Raw genomic sequence first — 21,633 nt, 5'->3', positions numbered from 1 at the left:
AGTGCTATGAGTGTCGTAAGTACAGTATAGGAGATGCAACAGTCGTAGCTCTACGATAGCTGCGTGAAGTGAGTCCCTGGATTGGCCATATCCATGTACCTGTGTTTTAGCAAGTAAAGCAGCATCAGTGAAAGTGTTGATCAGCCTGAAAATATGGTCACGTTCATGCAGTGTTATACTCTTATGCAACTGAAGTTATGCTGAAGTGAGGCAGTTCCTTTGAATGTTAATGTTTTGATGTTAGACAAATGCTTCTTTCATCTCCGGTTTATGTTGTAGTTTATGGTGCTCAAAGAGATCTGCAGTACTGATTTCCTGTGGCAGAGAGAATTCATCTGTATTGTTTCCAGGATGATTTATGTCCCAGTCGGCTAAATTTCAGAATGAATTTTGTTTGTTGTGAAATACATCCCACCATAACCAGGACATTAAAACTGAGTGTTCAGTGTTCATTGAATCTATATATAGTGCTGACTGGTTGTTTGTGGCAGACCTTGCGTTTCATAGCTGTTGTTGTACTCTTGTACTTGACACTTACACTCAACGTCAGTGACACGGCAGTCCAGCAGACATGTTATTTCCCCATTTGTCATATCTGTATAGTCTTCTGAGACACTATCACCCAGGCCCCTAAGCTCCTATGCTATTTATATGAGGAGCAAGACAGAGAGCGTGTTGGTTGGCTTGCAGTAGGAACTTGTGGATTTCCACAACATTTATCAGTGGTGTGGCAGATAGTATACACAGTTATCTACTTCCTGTTAGTTGATCCTATCCCCATTGGCTGATCGTGTCAGGGGGTAATGCGTCTTTGAAACAGATTCTACGCACATCTGCTAAACACAACAATAAACACAAAAATGCAAGTTGTAAACTAGTTTGTTTGAACTTGTATCTGTGTAGATGAACGTGTACTTAGAACAACAATTATAAAGTAAATATTGTCATTCTTCAGCATTTTGAGAGGCAGCGGGGTAGCCTAGTGGTTAAAGCGTTTGCTCGTCACACTGAAGACCCATGTTTGATTCCCTGCATGGGTACACTGTGTGAAGCCCATTTCTGGTGTCCCCCGCCATGATATTCCTGGAATGTTGCTAAAAGCGGTGTAAAACTAAACTCACTCACTCACTTTATGATTTTGTGTTTGCTTTTAGAACCATAAACTCAAATCCAAAAAAGGTTGAGACATTCTGTAAGTTGCCAAGATGTGATGTTCTGATAGTGGCACCTGAGTGCCAGATGGAATTGTTTAACATATAACAATCTAAATTCTGCCATCAGGATTTGTTCGTGTAAAACTGACCATAAGATCGTTGTGAAACGTGAGTCATCACTGCAGCACAATTAACCTGCGATAATGCGTCATTTATCCAGATAAGAGTCGTGAGTAACTGTCTCGGTCCCTTTGCACAGCTGTCTCCGGTGCTCCTCGCGTTGGCGTATGTTGCATCGTCAGTTTCCGTGTTGACCCACAAATGTTGACAGATCTGCATCTTATTGAATTGTGAGACTTGCAGAAATCAGAACATTGTCACAGTGTGGTCATAGGAGCTCTATGTCCACAGCTCGGCTAAATCTGGAAGAAAAGCCCCGTGACTTGCCACCTCGCCAACACACAAATTCGGGGCCTCAGAGATGCATCTTCACAAACGTCATCCTCTCTGATTAAACATCGTAAACGTGTCCGGGATGGGAATTTCTTTTTGCTCCTGCCAGTTCTAGGATTGGTCAGATTAGCCATTGTTGCTTTTTGTGATTTAAATAAAATGGGAAGGGGATGTTCAGGTCAGTTGAGAGTTTCGCTTCAGGAGGACAGCTCGTCCTGACTTTTGGTTTGAGTCTGATTGAACACAATGACGGTAACAGGGAACAGTAAGTATATAAGTATGCATGTAGCTGTCAAACTGGATAGTGGTGTTGAGATACACTTGAAGTATTACCTATCAATATCCTCATGCTTGGTCTAAAATATTCAAACTGTTGAACATTGTCATTGAGAATTGTTCAGATTAACATTGATTTCTATAATGCACTGGTAAAACAATCACAGCTTGTTGATGAGAAGTACTTGTCCTTACTATAAACATGAAGTATCCAGCTCTAAAATTGCTTCTTAGGAAGGTTGGGGCAGTGGGAAAACCTAGTGGTTGAAGTGTTCGCTCGTCACGCCGACGACTCGGGTTCGATTCCCCACATGGGCACAATATGTGAAGCCCATTTCTGGTGCCCTCTGCCGTGATGTTGCTGGAATATTGCTAACAGCAGTGTGCAACCATACTCGCTCACTCTTAAAGAGGTGGTGTCAAAATCTTTTATATTTATAATTGTTAAAAAACCCAAGAATAATATTGATAATCATTTAACTATTTTAATCAGTACATACTGTAAAGAAATGTGAAAAATAAGGCTAGGTGACATGCAGAATAATTGAATACACCATTACTGGAAGCCATTATCGGCAGCATCAATGAAAATATCAATCTTGAAGATTCAACTTATGTAGAATTATGGTAATAAAGTGTGTATATATACTACCAAAATTTTGGTATTAATATTTATATATGGAAGCCTAACTGGGCCAAATATTCTAGTTCCAATGGGAAAATCCCCATAATAGAACCACATGTACTTGGTTGTTCTGGGCATGGATGCTATGCTTTTGCTGATTTAGTCCTATGTGATAATGACATGTGATACGTGATTTTGTACTGTGTGATAAGTGATTTTGTACTGTGTGAGTTTGTGCCATGTTATAACTGATGACTGTCTGACCTGGATGTTTCACTGTCACTTTGTTTCAGGGATCATGTTTCTATTTTGTGAAGTTGATTAATTCTAACATCCTTAAGTTTCAGAGAAGTATGCTATTTGTTATGATATTTGTTACTTTGTTTCTTTTAGAATATGAAGTTGTGATTCAACTTTGTCTTCCAAGAAATGTTCCCATGTTAAGGTTATATTGTGCTGACCAATGGCATTTTGTTTTCCAGCTGCTACAAGTTCTGTGAATGGACAGTCAGTTACATCAACAGTAAGTATGCAAACATTTATCTCACGATTATCAAGGGCAACAAGGGTTGTTATAAGTTAGGGCTGAATTGTGTCCCTTAGCTGTGTCTGGATTTGCTTTTTGAGGGATTATTGTTAGATTGTGACACTGATTATTGTATTAGTATTGTATTGTTAACTCGATGGATTGCCATGGGTTGTATTGACACATCACTCAATCATTCCACGACAAGGGAAGACCAGCAGTGATAGACATCACCTCATCCATACATATTAAGCCCTTTTATTAGGTGTATACAGTCAAATCCCGATGAGTTGAATGCCTGTGTCTCGAATATTATGCATAACTCGAAGTACCTGTCGGTCCCGACCATTCCCTGTTATAGTTGTCATCATTTGAATACCGGTTACACAAATTCGTCTCATAAATACACATGATGACTCGAGAAGGAAATTTGGTCCCATGAGATTCAAACAACAGTAATCTTGTATACATAAGCCGAAGTCAGTCAATGAGAAGTTGATTGGTGTAGCAAACTGATCCAATTAACAAACCAGCGCGGCGAATGGGTGAGTTCAAAAGGCAGATTAGTGATTTTACGGAAATCACTGTCTGTGCTAATCAGACTAGAACTGATAAGGTGCCCCTATTAGTGATATGGAAATCATTAATAAACAAATGCTTAGGCGGAGGAATTAGGACTGGATCATCTTTTTTTTCTACCCTCATAGACATACCTATGTCTCGAATACAAAGTCAAATTTATTACTTGGTCCCCAGCGATTCGACTCATCGGGATTTGACTGTATTTTGATTTGGGTCTCGGCTTTAATTTTGCTACTTAGTAATCATCATTCTGTGTTGACCGCCTCCGTGGTGTAGTGGTTAGAGTGTCTGCCCGGAGAGCGGAAGGTCGCGGGTTTGATCCCCGACCACGTCATACCAAAAGACGTTAAAATATGGTACTTGTTGGTCCCTGCCTGGCGCCCGTCATTAATGGGTACAACAAGGACCGGTCGGCTCGGAGTCAGTATAATGTGTCTGAGTGGGGTATTCATGCTTCACTGCAGCATGGTTTCTTAGTGGGCTAGCACTATAAAACCAGCTTAAATCTGGGCTAGTACAAGCACCCGCACATACACATACACACGCATGCACGTCGTCATATGAGCGAAATATTCTCATTTACGACGTTAAATCCAATTTCACCTCACCTCATTCTATGTTATTTATTAATTGGTCCTACTTATCCTTTGACAGTGTCTCTTAAGGTCATGTTTCGTAAATCAATTAAATTTCCTGATAGTTTTGTTGGGTAGTTTTGACAATTTGCTCCTCTGCACTGTTGCTGTGTGAAGTGCCCCGTCCTGTGCCTAAACCTTGGACAGCATGTGCTCGACAAACTGTAGATATATGGAGGATACTGAACAGCCTTCTATGTAATATCATTTTTATTAAACGGGTAAATGATTTGGTTTCACTTGTTTATACTAAATCTTTCACGAGTTTAATAAAGATGGTATTTCACAGAAGCGAATTTAGTATTCTGTTTATTACTCTCCAACATAGATTGATAGAAACTGCCTACAGTGTGATGACTATAAGCTTTCCGCGAGTTAAGCATTATGTAGACCATTATGACGTCATAGTGTAGCGGTATTATACTAGTGAAATATTGCCGTAAAAATATCTTCCATGGGCAAATAATAATTACACTTGCATTGTCGGGCACGCCAGGCTTCACATTGCTCCTTGTGATGGAGGCTGATGTCTGACAGCCTGTCAGCCTACATTCGTGGACAGGAAGTACAAACATCGATATTCATCAGTCAGCAGCGTTGTCATTCCTGATGACATCAATTAACGACATTGTCATTCGTTTGATTATCCCAGTTTTGCTTTTCTTGATAGTTTGATTGATTGGTTGGAACATTCCTGCTGCTGTGTATATTCTGAGGGCTAGGAGTTTTGATGGAATAGAGATTAGGAGTTTAATCTTGTTTAGCTAAATGAGATCTTTGTGTGGTTCTTAGTGAACGGTTTTATAATCAAGGTGTCTGTTATTAATCATAATCACTGTATGTAAGGAAGTGGACTGCTTGTTTGTATTGAGGCGGTCGGTACCCTGGCAACATGGGACGATGCTCATACTATCAGTCACTGGTTGATTGTTTTCAGACAACTACTGTAAACGTACTTATTTTCGCGTGGTGCAATTTTCGCGGAATTGACAGTTTAGACTACATCGCGCGGTCAATTATTCGCGCAATCAGTAATTGCCGGAACTGCCAGCTGTCTCTTTAGCCGCCACTAATAGCAGTGAAAACAAACAGAGTGGCTGAACCTGTCAGGCGGCATTTATTACTTACTCACAGGAAATCCCTATCTGTGCGATATACTAGTACACAGTAACCCGTTTACTCCCGGAAGAGATGTAAAACACATCAGTATTAACTTATACTGTATATGAAGCTCTTTGTGATTTCAAACAAGCGGGGTTGTTGTGAATGAGATGATTGAGTGTTAGTGACTATTCGCTTCATGATGATACGTTTGTATCTAAATGAATAAATAAAATACTGCTGTATTATTTCTTTCCGAGTCGTTTCGTGGTAATCTGTTTTGTATCAAACCATCTGTCATGTGACCAATTTCCATGGCGGCCACAACACACATTGCTGTTTTCGCTAATTCGGCGATGGGATTTGGTTCACTATTTAATTATGTTTTTGGAAATCCATTACATCGACAGTTAAGTTTGATTCTTTATGCTACTATCAGTCGTCATTTTAAGATTCCCGTAGATTTCTGTCTTCAAACTTAATGTGTTATGGTAACAACTCAGGGCTTTGCGTGGCTAGACTGAATGAATGACAGGTTTATTAGCGGGAGTATAAATTTTCGCTAAAATGTTTTGTTTTATGCGAAAAGCACGAAAATAAAACCTGCGCGAAATATACTACGTTTACAGTATTACAAGGCTTGAGTTATGCTGAGTGTGGCAAGACAAAGCATGCATACTCTATTTTACATGATTTATTCCTGAGTACATTATGAAACTTATTCCTCAGTACATTATCAGATTTATTCCTCAGTACATTGAGAGTTTCTCCTCAGTACATTATCAGATTTATTCCTCAGTACATTATCAGATTTATTCCTCAGTACATTATGAGATTTTCTCCTCAGTATATTATAAACCTCAGTACATTATGAGATTTTCTCCTCAGTACATTATGAGATTTTCTCCTAAGTACATTATGAGATTTTCTCCTCAGTATATTATAAACCTCTGTACATTATGAGATTTTCTCCTCAGTATATTATAAACCTCAGTACATTATGATATTTACTCCTCTGTTTAGGTTGAAACTGTAACAACATACAGTGCGCCAGAGCCCGAACCGGAACCAACCCCAGCCCCAGCTCCTGTCAGTCAGCCTGAGCCAACACCAGAGCCCACACCAGAACCCCCAAAACAAGCAAACGGAACTGGCGATATCTTTGGCCTCAGTGCCAAGGAGATGAAAGAGAGGCTGAAGTCCCGAAGAAAGGTTGACCCACGTACGCAAGGTGTAGGTTTCGGGGAGAAGTACAAAGTGTTTGAGCGTCTGTGAACGTCTTCTCATCCTTAAATTGTCCAATCAGAACCAGCATAACCAGTTGGAGGAGCTGCTTCAGTGCGGAGCTGCTAGCAGCTAGCAACATGAGACTTTTCTAATAATGGAAACATGATACAGATTTTTGCTCGAATTTTCTTTTTGAATTTGTTGCGAATTTGTGGATATGGTTTGTGAAAATGCCTATTCACTCTTGGGTCACCTTCCAGCCAGATTCATAATGGACCAAGTTTATTTGACTTTACACCTACACCTATATATATCTATATATATCTATACATATATTCGTTACATATTACATTATGTAGAAAGCTTTGTTGATATCCTCAAAGCAAGTAAGAGAACTCGTGTTTTATTATTGTTGACGATTGAGAGACCAGGATGATTTTATACACTTATGCATTCCATGTTCATTGCCTAGTGTACAGAGACTTTGAAGACTAGGGGTAGTAGTATATCTGAAGCTTAAGAGGAACTAGAATGATTTGAATAATTCTGCTAACTCAAGTCCACAGTGTGATAATGTACAGAGGTTTACAGGTGTAGACTGTCGCCCTGTCCACTCTGGCGACACAGACATGTCCTTCGGACTGCTCACTTGTGTAATTATTCCAGGAACAATTGTATACACATATATTTTGTTAAGAATAAATTCATTTCAAAAAACATTGTCTCATGCTTTTTGACACATCTGGGTGGTTTGATGAAATATTGTTGACTAGTTGTCCCCCGCCGCAATGCGGAACGGGGGACTATGTATTCAGCAGCGTCTGTAGGTACGTCCCAATTCTTGTTAACGCAATATCTCATGAAATGTTATACCCAATGTCTTCAAATTTGGTGACAGCCTACATTGAGAGATTACGCAGACACCAGTCGATTTGGGTGACCTTGACCTTATTTTCAAGGTCACCACGACATTGACCACTTTTCAAACTGTTATTAACGTGATATCTCATGCACTGTTGTACCCAGTGTCTTCAAATTTGGTGACATCCTACATTGGGGGATTACGCAGACACCAGTTTATTTTGGTGACCTTGACCTTATTTTCAAGGTCACCACGATACTTTGACCGCTTTTTAAAGGCAATATCTCATAAAACATTGCACCCAATGTTTTCAAGTATGTTGACAGCCTACATTGGGTGATTATGCAGACACCAGTCATTTCAGGCATCTTGTATGTGACCCAAAAATAAAAAGTAGTAAATATAGATATTCCATTCTTTAGCGGTGGGGGGACATTGCCATATCAGTGGCAAACATTTGTTTATTTCCTGTTTTGCTGATGTCAGCAAGGAGCACTGGATTGAAACTGGTCCTGGCACCTACTGGGAGGAGGCCGATGGTATGATCAGTAAGAGGCAACAGCAGGGCTCCAGTTAATTTTTCAACATCAGGAGTACGTACTTATTTTTTCAATATAGGAATTCTGGAACAACTAAAGAGTACATTTAGAGTACTGAATGGAATTTAATGGAGTATCAGTAATCTTGTGTTTCGTTTCATGTATGCACAATAACATTGCTACTCTTGTGTAAACAGGTCAATAAAACAATACTTTTTCAGATAAATACGTCTAAATGATTCAAAGACCGTACACCACTGCTGTGGTGTGTATCTGCTACGTTTCCTAAATTATTTCCTATCGTATCGTGCATATTTTTTATCTGTACATACGCCGATACGGCCTTTATCTGGAGCCCTGCAACAGGATCAACATACTCTACTCAACAGGATCATCATACTCTACTCAACAGGATCAACATACTCTACTCAACAGGATCATCATACTCTACTCAACAGGATCATCATACTCTACTCAACAGGATCATCATACTCTACTCAACAGGATCATCATACTCTACTCAACAGGATCATCATACTCTACTCAACAGGATCATCATACTCTACTCAACAGGATCATCATCAACAGGATCATCATGCTCTACTCAACAGGATCATCATACTCTACTCAACAGGATCATCATACTCTACTCAATCAGGATCTCTGCTCATCATCATACTCTACTCAACAGGATCATCATACTCTACTCAACAGGATCATCATACTCTACTCAACAGGATCATCATACTCTACTCAACAGGATCATCATACTCTACTCAACAGGATCATCATACTCTACTCAACAGGATCATCATACTCTACTCAACAGGATCATCATACTCTACTCAACAGGATCATCATACTCTACTCAACAGGATCATCATACTCTACTCAACAGGATCATCATACTCTACTCAACAGGATCATCATACTCTACTCAACAGGATCATCATACTCTACTCAACAGGATCATCATACTCTACTCAACAGGATCATCATACTCTACTCAACAGGATCATCATACTCTACTCAACAGGATCATCATACTCTACTCAACAGGATCATCATACTCTACTCAACAGGATCATCATACTCTACTCAACAGGATCATCATACTCTACTCAACAGGATCATCATACTCTACTCAACAGGATCATCATACTCTACTCAACAGGATCATCATACTCTACTCAACAGGATCATCATACTCTACTCAACAGGATCATCATACTCTACTCAACAGGATCATCATACTCTACTCAACAGGATCATCATACTCTACTCAACAGGATCATCATACTCTACTCAACAGGATCATCATACTCTACTCAATAGGATCATCATAATCATACTCTACTCAACAGGATCATCATACTCTACTCAACAGGATCATCATACTCTACTCAACAGGATCATCATACTCTACTCAACAGGATCATCATACTCTACTCAACAGGATCATCATACTCTACTCAACAGGATCATCATACTCTACTCAACAGGATCATCATACTCTACTCAACAGGATCATCATACTCTACTCAACAGGATCATCATACTCTACTCAACAGGATCATCATACTCTACTCAACAGGATCATCATACTCTACTCAACAGGATCATCATACTCTACTCAACAGGATCATCATACTCTACTCAACAGGATCATCATACTCTACTCAACAGGATCATCATACTCTACTCAACAGGATCATCATACTCTACTCAACAGGATCATCATACTCTACTCAACAGGATCATCATACTCTACTCAACAGGATCATCATACTCTACTCAACAGGATCATCATACTCTACTCAACAGGATCATCATACTCTACTCAACAGGATCATCATACTCTACTCAACAGGATCATCATACTCTACTCAACAGGATCATCATACTCTACTCAACAGGATCATCATACTCTACTCAACAGGATCATCATACTCTACTCAACAGGATCATCATACTCTACTCAACAGGATCATCATACTCTACTCAACAGGATCATCATACTCTACTCATACAGGATCATCATACTCTACTCAACAGGATCATCATACTCTACTCAACAGGATCAACTCTACTCAACAGGATCATCATACTCTACTCAACAGGATCATCATACTCTACTCAACACTCCTCAACAGGATCATCATACTCTACTCAACAGGATCATCATACTCTACTCAACAGGATCATCATACTCTACTCAACAGGATCATCATACTCTACTCAACAGGATCATCATACTCTACTCAACAGGATCATCATACTCTACTCAACAGGATCATCATACTCTACTCAACAGGATCATCATACTCTACTCAACAGGATCATCATACTCTACTCAACAGGATCATCATACTCTACTCAACAGGATCATCATACTCTACTCAACAGGATCAACATACTCTACTCAACAGGATCATCATACTCTACTCAACAGGAGTTGAACACCTGATTCTTTCAATATATGTCAGTCATTAATTTCATACGTCTGACGTGAACTGCAGTAACGTGCGCGGAATTCATGCTGGTCCTGTGGTCCCTGGCTAGTGAAAATTCATCAGGACCGCTAAATGATAATTTTCAGTGGTCCTGGTGGCCAGTGAATTTTGTATTGATAGTTAAGTAATTCAATGAATGTTATTTTGGACCAGTGAAGTACTGACAGGACCACTTATTGTTGTCCACTCACTGGTCACTCCTGTGAGAAATTTTGAAAGGTTTCTTTCCCTGCATTTATATGAAAGAATCAGGTTTCTTCAACTTTGGAGCAGTATGCTTTAATATAACTTCTTTGAGAGGCATTTAGAAGTTCAATAAGGAATGATGACAATATATGGATGAACAAATTCTTATGCCTCCGCCATATATGGCTGGGGGCATATAGGGTTACCCTCCGTCCATACGAAACAGGGAATGTACTCTATCCACTTCTCCACAAAAAATGCTCTGTGGAATTCAATGAACTTATACATGGGCTTTCTTGGGACTCTAATGGTGTGCATTTCATATTTTGTTTTTGTATTTTATTGTGTTTTTGTAAGTTTAGAGACATTTGAACTAATACATTTTGCTGAATTTCTCTATGATGATAGTGTAATAGGGGATGAAGTCTATCCACTTCTACACAAAAACTGTTCAACAGAATTGAATGAACTTCTACATGTCTTTCGTAGGGACTCTAAAGGTGTGCATTTCATAATTTTTTATGCAATTTCTTAATTTTCTATTCAGCCTGTTCGTTCCATCCAACAGGGGGTGTACGTTATCCACTTCTCCTCAAAAACTACTTTATGGAGTTCATTTAGATTACACATGTGGAGTTCATTTAGATTACACAAAGGCGTGCATCTCTTATTTTGATTTTGTATTTTATTTATTTTTCTAATTTCTATGCCACTTGAACATACATAAATTTTGTTGAATTTCTCTCTGAATATAGTGTTATAGGGGATGAAGTCTTTCCGCTTCTCCACAAAAGCTGCTCAACAGAATTGATTGAGCTTCTACGTGTGTTTCATTGGAACTCTAAAGGTGTGCATCTCATGCCTTGTTCATCCAATTTCTTAATTTTTCACTTCTACAGATGTTTGAACTTAGTTGAATTTGGTTCTATTCATCCTGTTTGTCCCAAGTTTGTGTACTTATCCACTTCTCAAAATCCACTGCACAAAACTCTTTTAGCTTACATGTCTTTTATAAAGACTCTAAAGGTGTGCATCTCATATTTTGTTTTTGTATTTTATATTTTTTTGTATGTTTAGAGACATTTGAACTTAGGTACATTTTGTTGAATTTCTCTCTGATGATAGTGAAATAGGGGATTAGGTCTATCCACTTCTCCACAAAAACTGCTCAACAAAATTGATTAAGCTTATACGTGTGTTTCATTGGGACTCGAAAGGTGTGCATCTCATAGTTGCATAGATGTTTATTGAACTTGTTCGTGAATTTTGTTCAATTATTGATCTTTATATGATAATAGGTTGTGTTATCTACCCCCTCAACACGTTGTTATTCCAAGTACTTCAGTGGGACCCTGAATGTGTGAACTCCTCCTACAGCAGCAGGGGCATCCGTGTCCCTGGACACAATTGTTTCTTGTTTATTACAGTGAGAGCGACATTTCTACAGTGAGAAAGAAGTTGCTTATCCATATATTGTCATCCTTCCTTATGTTTTAATAACCCGTGAAGATCCGGGTTAGAATTGATCTTCGGTAACCCATGCTTGTCGTAAGAGGCGGTGACCAACGGGATGGGGTGGTCAGGCTCCTGACTTGGTTGACACATGTCATCGGTTCCCAAATGCGCATCTCGATGCTCATGCTGCTGATCACTGGATTGTCTGGTCCAGACTCGATGATTTACAGACCACCGCCATATAGCTGGAATATTGCTGAGTAAAATTAAACTCACTCACTCACTCACAGTGCTTTAATATAGCATGATAAATCAGGCATGCTGGAGTAGACTGTATCACAAACCTGTGTTGTGAGGGGCCACGATGTTACCTGTTTGCTTGGTGAGAGATGGGGGCAACAAGTAGGGAAGAAACATGGTATTTCAGTCTTGGGAGGTAGGATAGCCAAGTGGTTAAGGGTTTGCTTTTGATGCCATCTGCGTAGGTAAAACCACATGGGAATAATGTGAAACGCGTCTGTGTCGCGAGCTGTGATAATGCTGAAATATTTTGCTAATAGAGCATAAAATATACAATAGGATGTTATGTGTAGTGAGTTTGTATTTTGCCCTGTTGTAGGGGTGGTGGTGTTTGGATGATGATCAAATCTGGAACAGACAAACCATGTGATGTTTGATCTTGATGTAGCTGAAACAAAGCTGACTGGAGGTGAGTGAGTGAGTGAGTGAGTTTAGTTTTACACAATATTCCAGCTATATGACGGCGGTCTGTAAAATAATCGAGTTTTGACCAGACAATCCAGTGATCAACAGCATGAGCATCGATCTACGCAATTGGGATATGGCATGTCAACCAGGTCAGCGAGCTTGACCACCCAATCCCGTTAGTTGCCTCTTACAAGCATGGGTTACTGAAGACCAATTCTAACCGGGATCTTCAGGGGTCAAGAAATTGTTCCAATGCTGGGAAATGGGAGGTGAACGTTTAAAAAGCTGACCTACAGTGAAACTGCAGACTGCAGGTGTGACAACCTTACAGGGTTGGTGGAAGGCCACAAATGCATCTGACTGTATTTGAAACAGGGCAGTGAAACGGAAAGTCGAAAGTGTATATCTGGTGTCCTCACCAGGTAATGAGAACTGAAAATAAGCAGGAGTGCATGTTTTTTTACATTAGTAACTAATTCAGATATCTTATTGCATGTGTGGAATGGCATGTGCATTGACAGAATGTTAACTGACACAGTCACAGACCCCTCAAAAACAGAAAGTTAGAACTATCACAAAGCGTTGTAAACACCTTTCCAGTTTTGTCAAATACTAAGAGCAACAAGAAAGAAAGCAGTTTTAGAACTACATGTATAACACTCAAGCATCACAAGCATCAATGGCGTATCAGAACAGATCGGCGATATGTCATATATTTCACACACCTGAAATACACCCTAACAAACAAAATTAAATTATAAAACTATCGCTATTACTTGCAAAGACCTTTCACCTGATGGTTTATTCCCCTCATAAAAATTAAAGATGTATGTGAAAGATGTTTTAGAACAATAACTAGAAACACTCAAACAACGCCCTGTAGTATTTCAATGGCAGATCGGCGATATGTCATATTTTTCACACACCTCAAATACACCCAACAATTTTTTTAAAGTTATAAAACTATCACTATTACTTGCAAACACCTTTCAACTAAAGGTATATTTCCCTTCTAAAAATTAAACGAATATGTGAAAGAAGTTTTTAGCGATAGAATTTAGTCTTTCTTCGCTGTGTACCGAGAACTGAAGCCAGTGAGCTACAACATGCCGACTTGAAAACTTTACTACAAATCTACTGTACTAATACTGACACAAATAACAATTATTTGACTTAAAATGAAGTGACAGAATATGTAACTTATCTTCTACATGTAGGTTTTCAGTTGTCACAACACTCAGCGTATGTAATCAGCTGTTGAAAATAAACCGGGCTCAATCTTAAAACTACGCTGTCGCCATATTGGCTACACTGGTCACGTGACGAGCCGATGCATACGCTAAGGGGCTTTCCGAGGATGCTGTTGTTGTGTTAGATGCTTTGGAGGTCGCCTTCGCCGGTTGGCATGTCGGCAGACCTATCCTCCTTGGGATGCGTGGGGTTCCGAGGTGACCACTCCCCGTTATATAGTCTCCTGCTACACCCCACCCCACCCCCACCCCACCCCCACGAACAAAATGGGTGACCCCACCCTTAAAATAATCTCTCTCTCACGCGCACGCACACAAACACACAAAGCCATAAATCATGAACGGTCCCTAACTGAGATAGTGTAATCCCAAATGACATGTTACATGGAATATAGCTATACACATTAACCTGGGACCCCATGAAACCATGCGGGCCAACACTAGAATTAGTAGCATTCTGACGGATGACACACTGAGTCCCAGCACCAGACGTGGGGAGTGATGCATCACACACTATATGTATCTACATACTCCAAGCTGGCGTTGTTCCACACCAGTGGCTTCGTGCTGGAGCTGTTACGTGAATCGTAATACATGTAAATAACGCCCTTGTCTATGCAGGGGTTGGTCCACGTGAGGATTCTGGAGAAGTAAACGATCCCAATAGTCCCTTCTTCAATGTAGGCGTGGGGCTGTACAGAAATTGAACCTTGATTGAAACTTAGACTCTGCGAACAATTACTGAGATAACGGGACGTGAATAAAGTTTGTGAACATCCCATTAAAAGAGCACGAAGTCTCGTATTGTCAACCAGCGGTATGCCTGGCAAAGATTATTTACCAGGTGTCGTGACATGGCAATAAACTTGCAGTATGTTTGTGGGTTGTTTAATCTTACACTCGGCAACATTCCAGGTGATTGACGGCGGTCCACCAATGAAATGTGGACCAGACAATCCAGTGATTGGTACAATGAGCAACGTTGCACGCCGTTTGGGTACGCTATTAGCTATTTTCGAGCCGGACAACCCGATAAACTTGGTGTCCTCTTACGACCAGCACAGGTTGCTAGGGACCGTTTGATCCCGGAATTGGTTTCCTCTTTCGTCCAGCACAGGTTGCTAGGGACCGTTTGATCCCGGAATGGGTTTCCTCTTTCGACCAGCACACACTGCTAGGGACTGTTTGATCCGGGATCGGGTTTGGTCATTAAAAACTTTAAGTGGTACAACTCCCCGTTCCACAACGCTGATCGTAACTCCCATACTTGAAGACACAGGCTTGTGATCATTGTAAATCGCTGTGTGGAACAGAGCCCTCGTCTTCAATATTCACCACAAGCATAGCAATTGGCATCTCGACAACAGCGAAACAATCATTTGAACGTAAGTGTAAAGGAAATATCACTGATTGCTTCGGGTACAATTCAAACGGTCTCCCTCGTGCTCAAATTCCACCTGTTCATGTAAAAACAACGCCTGTTTTTTATCAACTCTACCATCCCAGACTAAGTAAGTGCCCGTTAAGCCCGGGAATTACGGTATTTGCTTGTCATGGTCGCGACACAGGGACTCCATCCCAGCCGATCAATGCGACTACTGGAGCGTGACGTAATACTGCATCTCATTGTCACACGCCCAGTCCACCTGACAAGGTACAGCGGGAAACCAGTTTATACACCAGAGACCAGCAACTAGCTGACGATGACTAATATAAGTTTGGGAGTCTGATTTATAATGAGAAATTCATGTCACAGTATGAATAAATCTTTGATAACAAACGAATCTAAGTCACGCTTACGAGATCGATCTCGGTATAGCGCCGTACCTGTTTGATGAGGTCAGTGACTCCTGTAGGCTTCGGCACACACCAGTCGTAACGGTGTCGGCCCGGGAAAGCGAAATTTCAATATTCCCTATTCCCGGTAAAGCGAAAACCAAAGTTGTGCTATGAAAACACCGGATTACCGTACTTCAGATTAGCGCGCGACCCCAATACTCGTTCTGTGAGCCGCTTAACTGAGATGAAGTTGCAGTTGTTTCAAGTTTCAGCACTTAATCTATGACAAGTTTAAGCATCGATGTAGGAAAACCCTCCGAGAAAAGAAGTATTGGAGCTGTGTAGTAAAATTTGTTTGTTGTTACTGGTATTTGACTATTTTATTTAATCCACCGTGCAAAGACGGTTGTTCGAGCAGATCTCACTAATTCTCAGTTAACTGTGACAATTGCTGTCGCCGACATTTTGGCTGTCGGTGCTTTCAAATTTTATATTAAATCAAGGTGTATCTGTGCAGGTATTCTAAATAACACTAAATTTACAATAAGTATCAACCTTCATTAAGACTGCAGTAAGTTATATTGCAGCGTCAGAAGCAAACATTTGGTTCTATGGCGTCATGTTTGATATGTCAGTAGTGCGTATTCTTTGCATTTAAGCTTGCTGCAAAATGCTATCCAACGGAAGTTTTGTTATATTGAGTGTCATGAAAGAACAAACTTTTGTGTTTTGTTGTCTAGTATTGCCGAAATATCAAATGTGAATCAAACTTTGACAAGAGAAAGTAGTGTTAGGTTGTTATCGCCTTATATATATAAGTAACGTAAATTACATTGCAGTAACGTAAATTACGTCAATGAATGTTGTAATGATGATGTAAGTTGTCTATGCACGATATTTTCAATTCCACCTCCACATGATCCATTCATGTGACTTATCGGTGAACAGTCTGTGGCTCAAACATTTATTGTTATTTATTTATGTATTAAATTTCTACCATGACTACGGTATCTGACGACGACTCCCACTTCTTGTGTATTGAGAGTCCCAGGAACGCGAAATTCAGTGTTAACTGTAGTTTGACCGTTCCAGCGAAAGCGAAACCTAAATTGAGGAGGTTTAGTCCAGATTTCGCTTTCCCGGGCCATAACCGTCGTAACATCAATCAGCAGCCTCGTGTGCTATAACATGTCATTTAATCGACACAGCTCGTATATCGACAATCTGCTTGTCTCGAACTCAGTACCAAATATTGAGGGGAGGGGCGGAAAATCATCTCGATCATCTTGATGTCAAAGACACGTTTGCAATAGATTATTCCATCTCCTCGACACAACGTTGTACAAGAGCGATCTTAGCCCTACGACGGTCGTAACTCTATGTTAAAGTATAGGAGATACGATCACTTTAGCGCAACTACGGTCGTAACTCTGTGTAAAAATACAGGAGATACGATCACTTTAGCGCAACGACGGTCGTAACTCTATGTTAAAGTACAGGAGATTCGATCACCTTAGCGATACGACGGTCGTAACTCTATGTTGAAGTATAGGAGATACGATCACCTTAGCGATACGATGGTCGTAACTCTATGTTAAAGTATAGGAGATACGATCACCTTAGCGATACGATGGTCGTAACTCTATGTTAAAGTATAGGAGATACGATCACCTTTGCGCAACGACCGTCGTAACTCTATAATAAAGTACAGGAGATACGATCACTTTAGCGCAACGACGGTCGTAACTCTATGTTACAGTATAGGAGATACGATCACTTTAGCTCTACGGCTGTCATAACTCTATGTTACAGTACAGGAGATACGATCACTTTAGCGCAACGACGGTCGTAACTCTATGTTACAGTACAGGAGATTCGATCACCTTAGCGATACGACGGTCGTAACTCTATGTTAAAGTACAGGAGATTCGATCACCTTAGCGATACGACGGTCGTAACTCTATGTTAAAGTATAGGAAATACGATCACCTTAGCGCAACGACTGTCTTAACTCTATGTTAAAATACAGGAGATACGATCACTTTAGCGCAACGACGGTCGTAACTCTATGTTACAGTATAGGAGATACGATCACCTTAGCGCAACGACTGTCGTAACTCTATGTTACAGTACAGGAGATTCGATCACCTTAGCGATACGATGGTCGTAACTCTATGTTAAAGTATAGGAGATACGATCACTTTAGCGCAACGACTGTCGTAACTCGACGTTAAAGTACAGGAGATACGATCACTTTAGCCCTACGACTGTCGTAACTCTATGTTAAAGTACAGGAGATACGATCACCTTAGCGCAACGACTGTCGTAACTCGACGTTAAAGTACAGGAGATACGATCACCTAGCGCAGCGACTGTCGGTGTGCTGTGCCTCTATATACCTTAACAGAATTATTGGGACAAAACATGGATTAGTCTGCTTGCAGTCGGTGTGCTGTGCCTCTGTGGGACAGCACCCTAAAGCCGCAATTAATATGGACGAGGACATACACGCACACACACACGCACACGGACACGCACACACTTGCATGAACGTCAATATACAAGTGCAGTAGTCTTAAAGGCCACGTGAAACTCCACTTTACTTCACTCTACTACAATGTTAAACGACGACTTGGAATAACTGCAAAACTCTACATATATTCAGATTTGGGAAAGAAGAATGATGATAATTTTATGGATATACAACTTCTGTATTCTGTGAGTTGTATATCAATAAGATTATCATCATTCTTCATCAACTCAACTTCTAATATTCCCATCAAAGAAGATCTGGCAAGGGCGTAGAGGGTAATGTCCGAGTAACTCTCCATTCCTTAAAAATAATGGAGCCGAGGCCCCGGAGTGGCCGAGGCACATTGATTTTAAGGAATGGAGAGTTACTCGGATATTACCCTACTTAAATTACATTCAAAGTATTGGGAATATTTCTGTTATCAAAGTTATATGTCAAAATGACAAAATGAAGTCTTTAATTTGAAGCTGGTACACATCGCTCCATTCCTGAAAAGTAATGGAACGAGCAGACAATGGAATGACGTCACAAGTGTTATTTAATATTTGATAAACTGAACCAGTGCCCAATTCAAAGTGTTATCTTAAGCACTCGGGTGAATGGGCGTTTAGGTTGTTAAGCTTTATGCGGGCCTTGGGTCATGTCACGAGTATACAACCAGTATGATATTCTTACCAGCATGTTACCAATGGCAAAATACATATTTCTCTAACGGCATAAAACAAGATCCAGTCATTTGAATTGTTCCTCATACCATCTGAATTGGGATACTCTAACACTCTCAGAGCCTGCAGACGGTTTTTAAATTATTAAATGTTTCGATAGTGTAAAATTTGTGAGCTTAAAGTACATTATATGCTGTACACATATTGCTTGAATTTATGTAACTTCCATCTCCTTAAAGTACCAAATAAGCACAAATCGTATATTTCTGCGTGTTGTCACAAACTAATTCTTTCTCTGTATTGTCTGTGAAGGCATTTGACCTCCTCCAGTCAATCACAGTCGCCTTCAACACGTACAGCTACATACCCGATATTTCATACCCTACTTGACCTGGTATTGCTGATAGACAAAGAAGTGTTGTGCACACACGACATAATCCGCTCAAGTCGTACATTACCATACAGGCAACATCACACGGCTGTGTCAACATTGATGGACGAACTGATAGGGAGGGCTCAGTGCGTGACGGGTTGATCACAAAGTTATGACCGACGGCTGAATTCCGGACGTGGAGGACAAACACGGATCACATACCGGCACCTACCACAGGATTAAAGATCGCTTGTGGACCTCACAACTCAACACGCCAGAACAGTGGAGTCGATGTTGCAGAACTTCTGTGTGGCATTAACACACGCATCGAACATGGTATTGTATCTCACGAGTCCGAGTTCGTAGTCCTGTGGACAGAGCGCCTTAATGGGGAGCGGAGGGTTCGAGCCTTGGCCGGGTCATACCAAAAACACGAAAGATGATACTTCTTATTATCGTGCATTAATAGTGCAAAACTAAGTTTAACAAAATCATTTTTACATTTGTAAGATTAATATTACTAAGATAACATTCACAATTCAATAGAAGTTTGTATGATGTAACGGACTTATCTATTTCAGCGTTCAGGGTCCAGGTTCGATTCTGCTGCTGGGTCCAGTCTGTGGAGCCCATTTCTGCCTGTCGTGATAGCACTGAAAGCAACGTAAAACCTCATTCACTCACGCAAACAATTCTCAATAATTCAGGTCCATGGGTTCTTGTTCTGGGAGTATGGACATATTTCTTACATTCGAATAAATAAGAGTGAGTGAGTTTAGTATTACGCCGCTTTTAGCAATATTCCTGCAATATTATCACCAGAAATAGTCTTCACATATTGTACCCACGTGAGGAATCGAACCCGGGGCTTCGGTGTAACGAGCGAACGATTTAACCACTAGGCTACCCCAAAGGCCCTCGACTAATCTGACATATTTGTGTAAATTTTGCTTACATCAAATATGGCAATGATTACAGAGATAGTTTTTGAGAAAATGACAACACCGAAGAAGACGCAATAGGGAACATCGCAAGTATACAGCAACGTAAGTAGCACCTCACAAGTACAGAATCACAAATACTTCAAAGTAAGTTCGACGACATGAGTACAACAATCCACATGAAAAGTACAACGCAAGTACAACGTCGTCCGTTCCTTATGCTTGTCTCCCAGTGGAACATATGGTTTGAACAGATCCCCAGTACGCCAAGCATGTAACCCGTGGAGTGAGTGAGTATGGTTTTATGCCGCTTTTAGCAATATTCCAGCAATATCACGGCGGGGGATACCAGAAATGGGCTTCACACATTGTATCCATATGGGGAATCGAACCAGGACCGTCGGCGTGACGAGCGGACGCTGTAACCACTGGGAGGGGCTTCCAGGTTACAATATACCTCTATTAAGCAATACCCGTCTGTACTTGTCGATTCCGGCGCACATTTGCCCCGCAGTGAGATTTACGGGATATCAAATGATCGGCCCTGACTGGTTTCTGTTATAATTTATGATTTTGATATTCAATGATCACACCCTTCTACTTGTCATGGTTGCAAGGCCAACTTTCTTATTAAAACAACTGACCTTTTGAACTTCACACATTTTTGCCCCTGTACCATCTCAGACACCGCCTATTTACGTACTCCAATTTAAAATCGATAAATATTTTACAGTCTCTTCAAAGTTCGTCTTTCAAAGGATTTCCCAAGATGAAATTAACTAATTCAAACACAATCCCAGAATGTTCACAATGAAACACGAAAAACAAGATTTAGCATGCTGGAAAACCGGACCCCCCAAATTAATCTGGTTCGAAGCCTGTATATGCCCAATGCAAACCTTCGTGTTAATTACCCCCGGGCTTTAAACGTTGACCGAGCGTCTCATATTGTGGAGGTATGTTTATTTGGGCTCCTAGTCAAATATTGCTTTGTTGACATTCGCTCTCATTATACAGATTTTCCAGATTTATGTTGAAAGAGAACTTACCATGCCCTGTACACTCATATCGCCTACTCTCATATTTGTGTAATTTCCACATAACCAACACTTCATAGCCAAGTACAAAGACATTACTATAAAATGCATAGCGATGAGTTTCTCGAGCACCGCAATTAAATGGATATTTTCCCCATGTTGGTTGGTTTCGAGAGCGGATTATTTGACCATGGGCTCATTAGCGTCTGTGGT

General features: G+C 40.4%; 1 protein-coding gene and 1 long non-coding RNA gene across 7 annotated transcripts in view; one reads left to right on the top strand and one right to left on the bottom strand.

The window, feature by feature from the left end:
• LOC124283954 (Na(+)/H(+) exchange regulatory cofactor NHE-RF1-like) overlaps window positions 1–21,633 on the top strand; it is a 90,354-nt gene that overhangs the window by 42,149 nt on the left and 26,572 nt on the right. For 4 of the 6 annotated variants that reach the window (XM_046719997.1, XM_046719991.1, XM_046719994.1 and 1 more), the window contains one exon: window positions 2,991–3,031. In XM_046719997.1, the coding sequence (XP_046575953.1) occupies window positions 2,991–3,031 (41 nt within the window). Of the gene's footprint in view, window positions 1–2,990; window positions 3,032–6,375; window positions 7,102–21,633 lie in introns of those variants that run through there. The other 2 variants (XM_046719998.1, XM_046719992.1) reach the window with 1 other exon arrangement.
• On the bottom strand, window positions 1,796–20,573 carry LOC124283955. The gene is made up of 3 exons (XR_006900441.1): window positions 20,563–20,573; window positions 4,354–4,358; window positions 1,796–2,100 (listed from the first exon to the last, which is right to left on the bottom strand). It is a non-coding gene; the product is annotated as an uncharacterized LOC124283955 (long non-coding RNA).

The sequence above is a fragment of the Haliotis rubra genome, unplaced genomic scaffold (assembly GCF_003918875.1).
Source record: "Haliotis rubra isolate DU_JTF1 unplaced genomic scaffold, ASM391887v1 Scf326, whole genome shotgun sequence".
Taxonomy (NCBI): domain Eukaryota; kingdom Metazoa; phylum Mollusca; class Gastropoda; order Lepetellida; family Haliotidae; genus Haliotis; species Haliotis rubra.
This window is presented reverse-complemented; position numbering and strand designations above follow the sequence as displayed.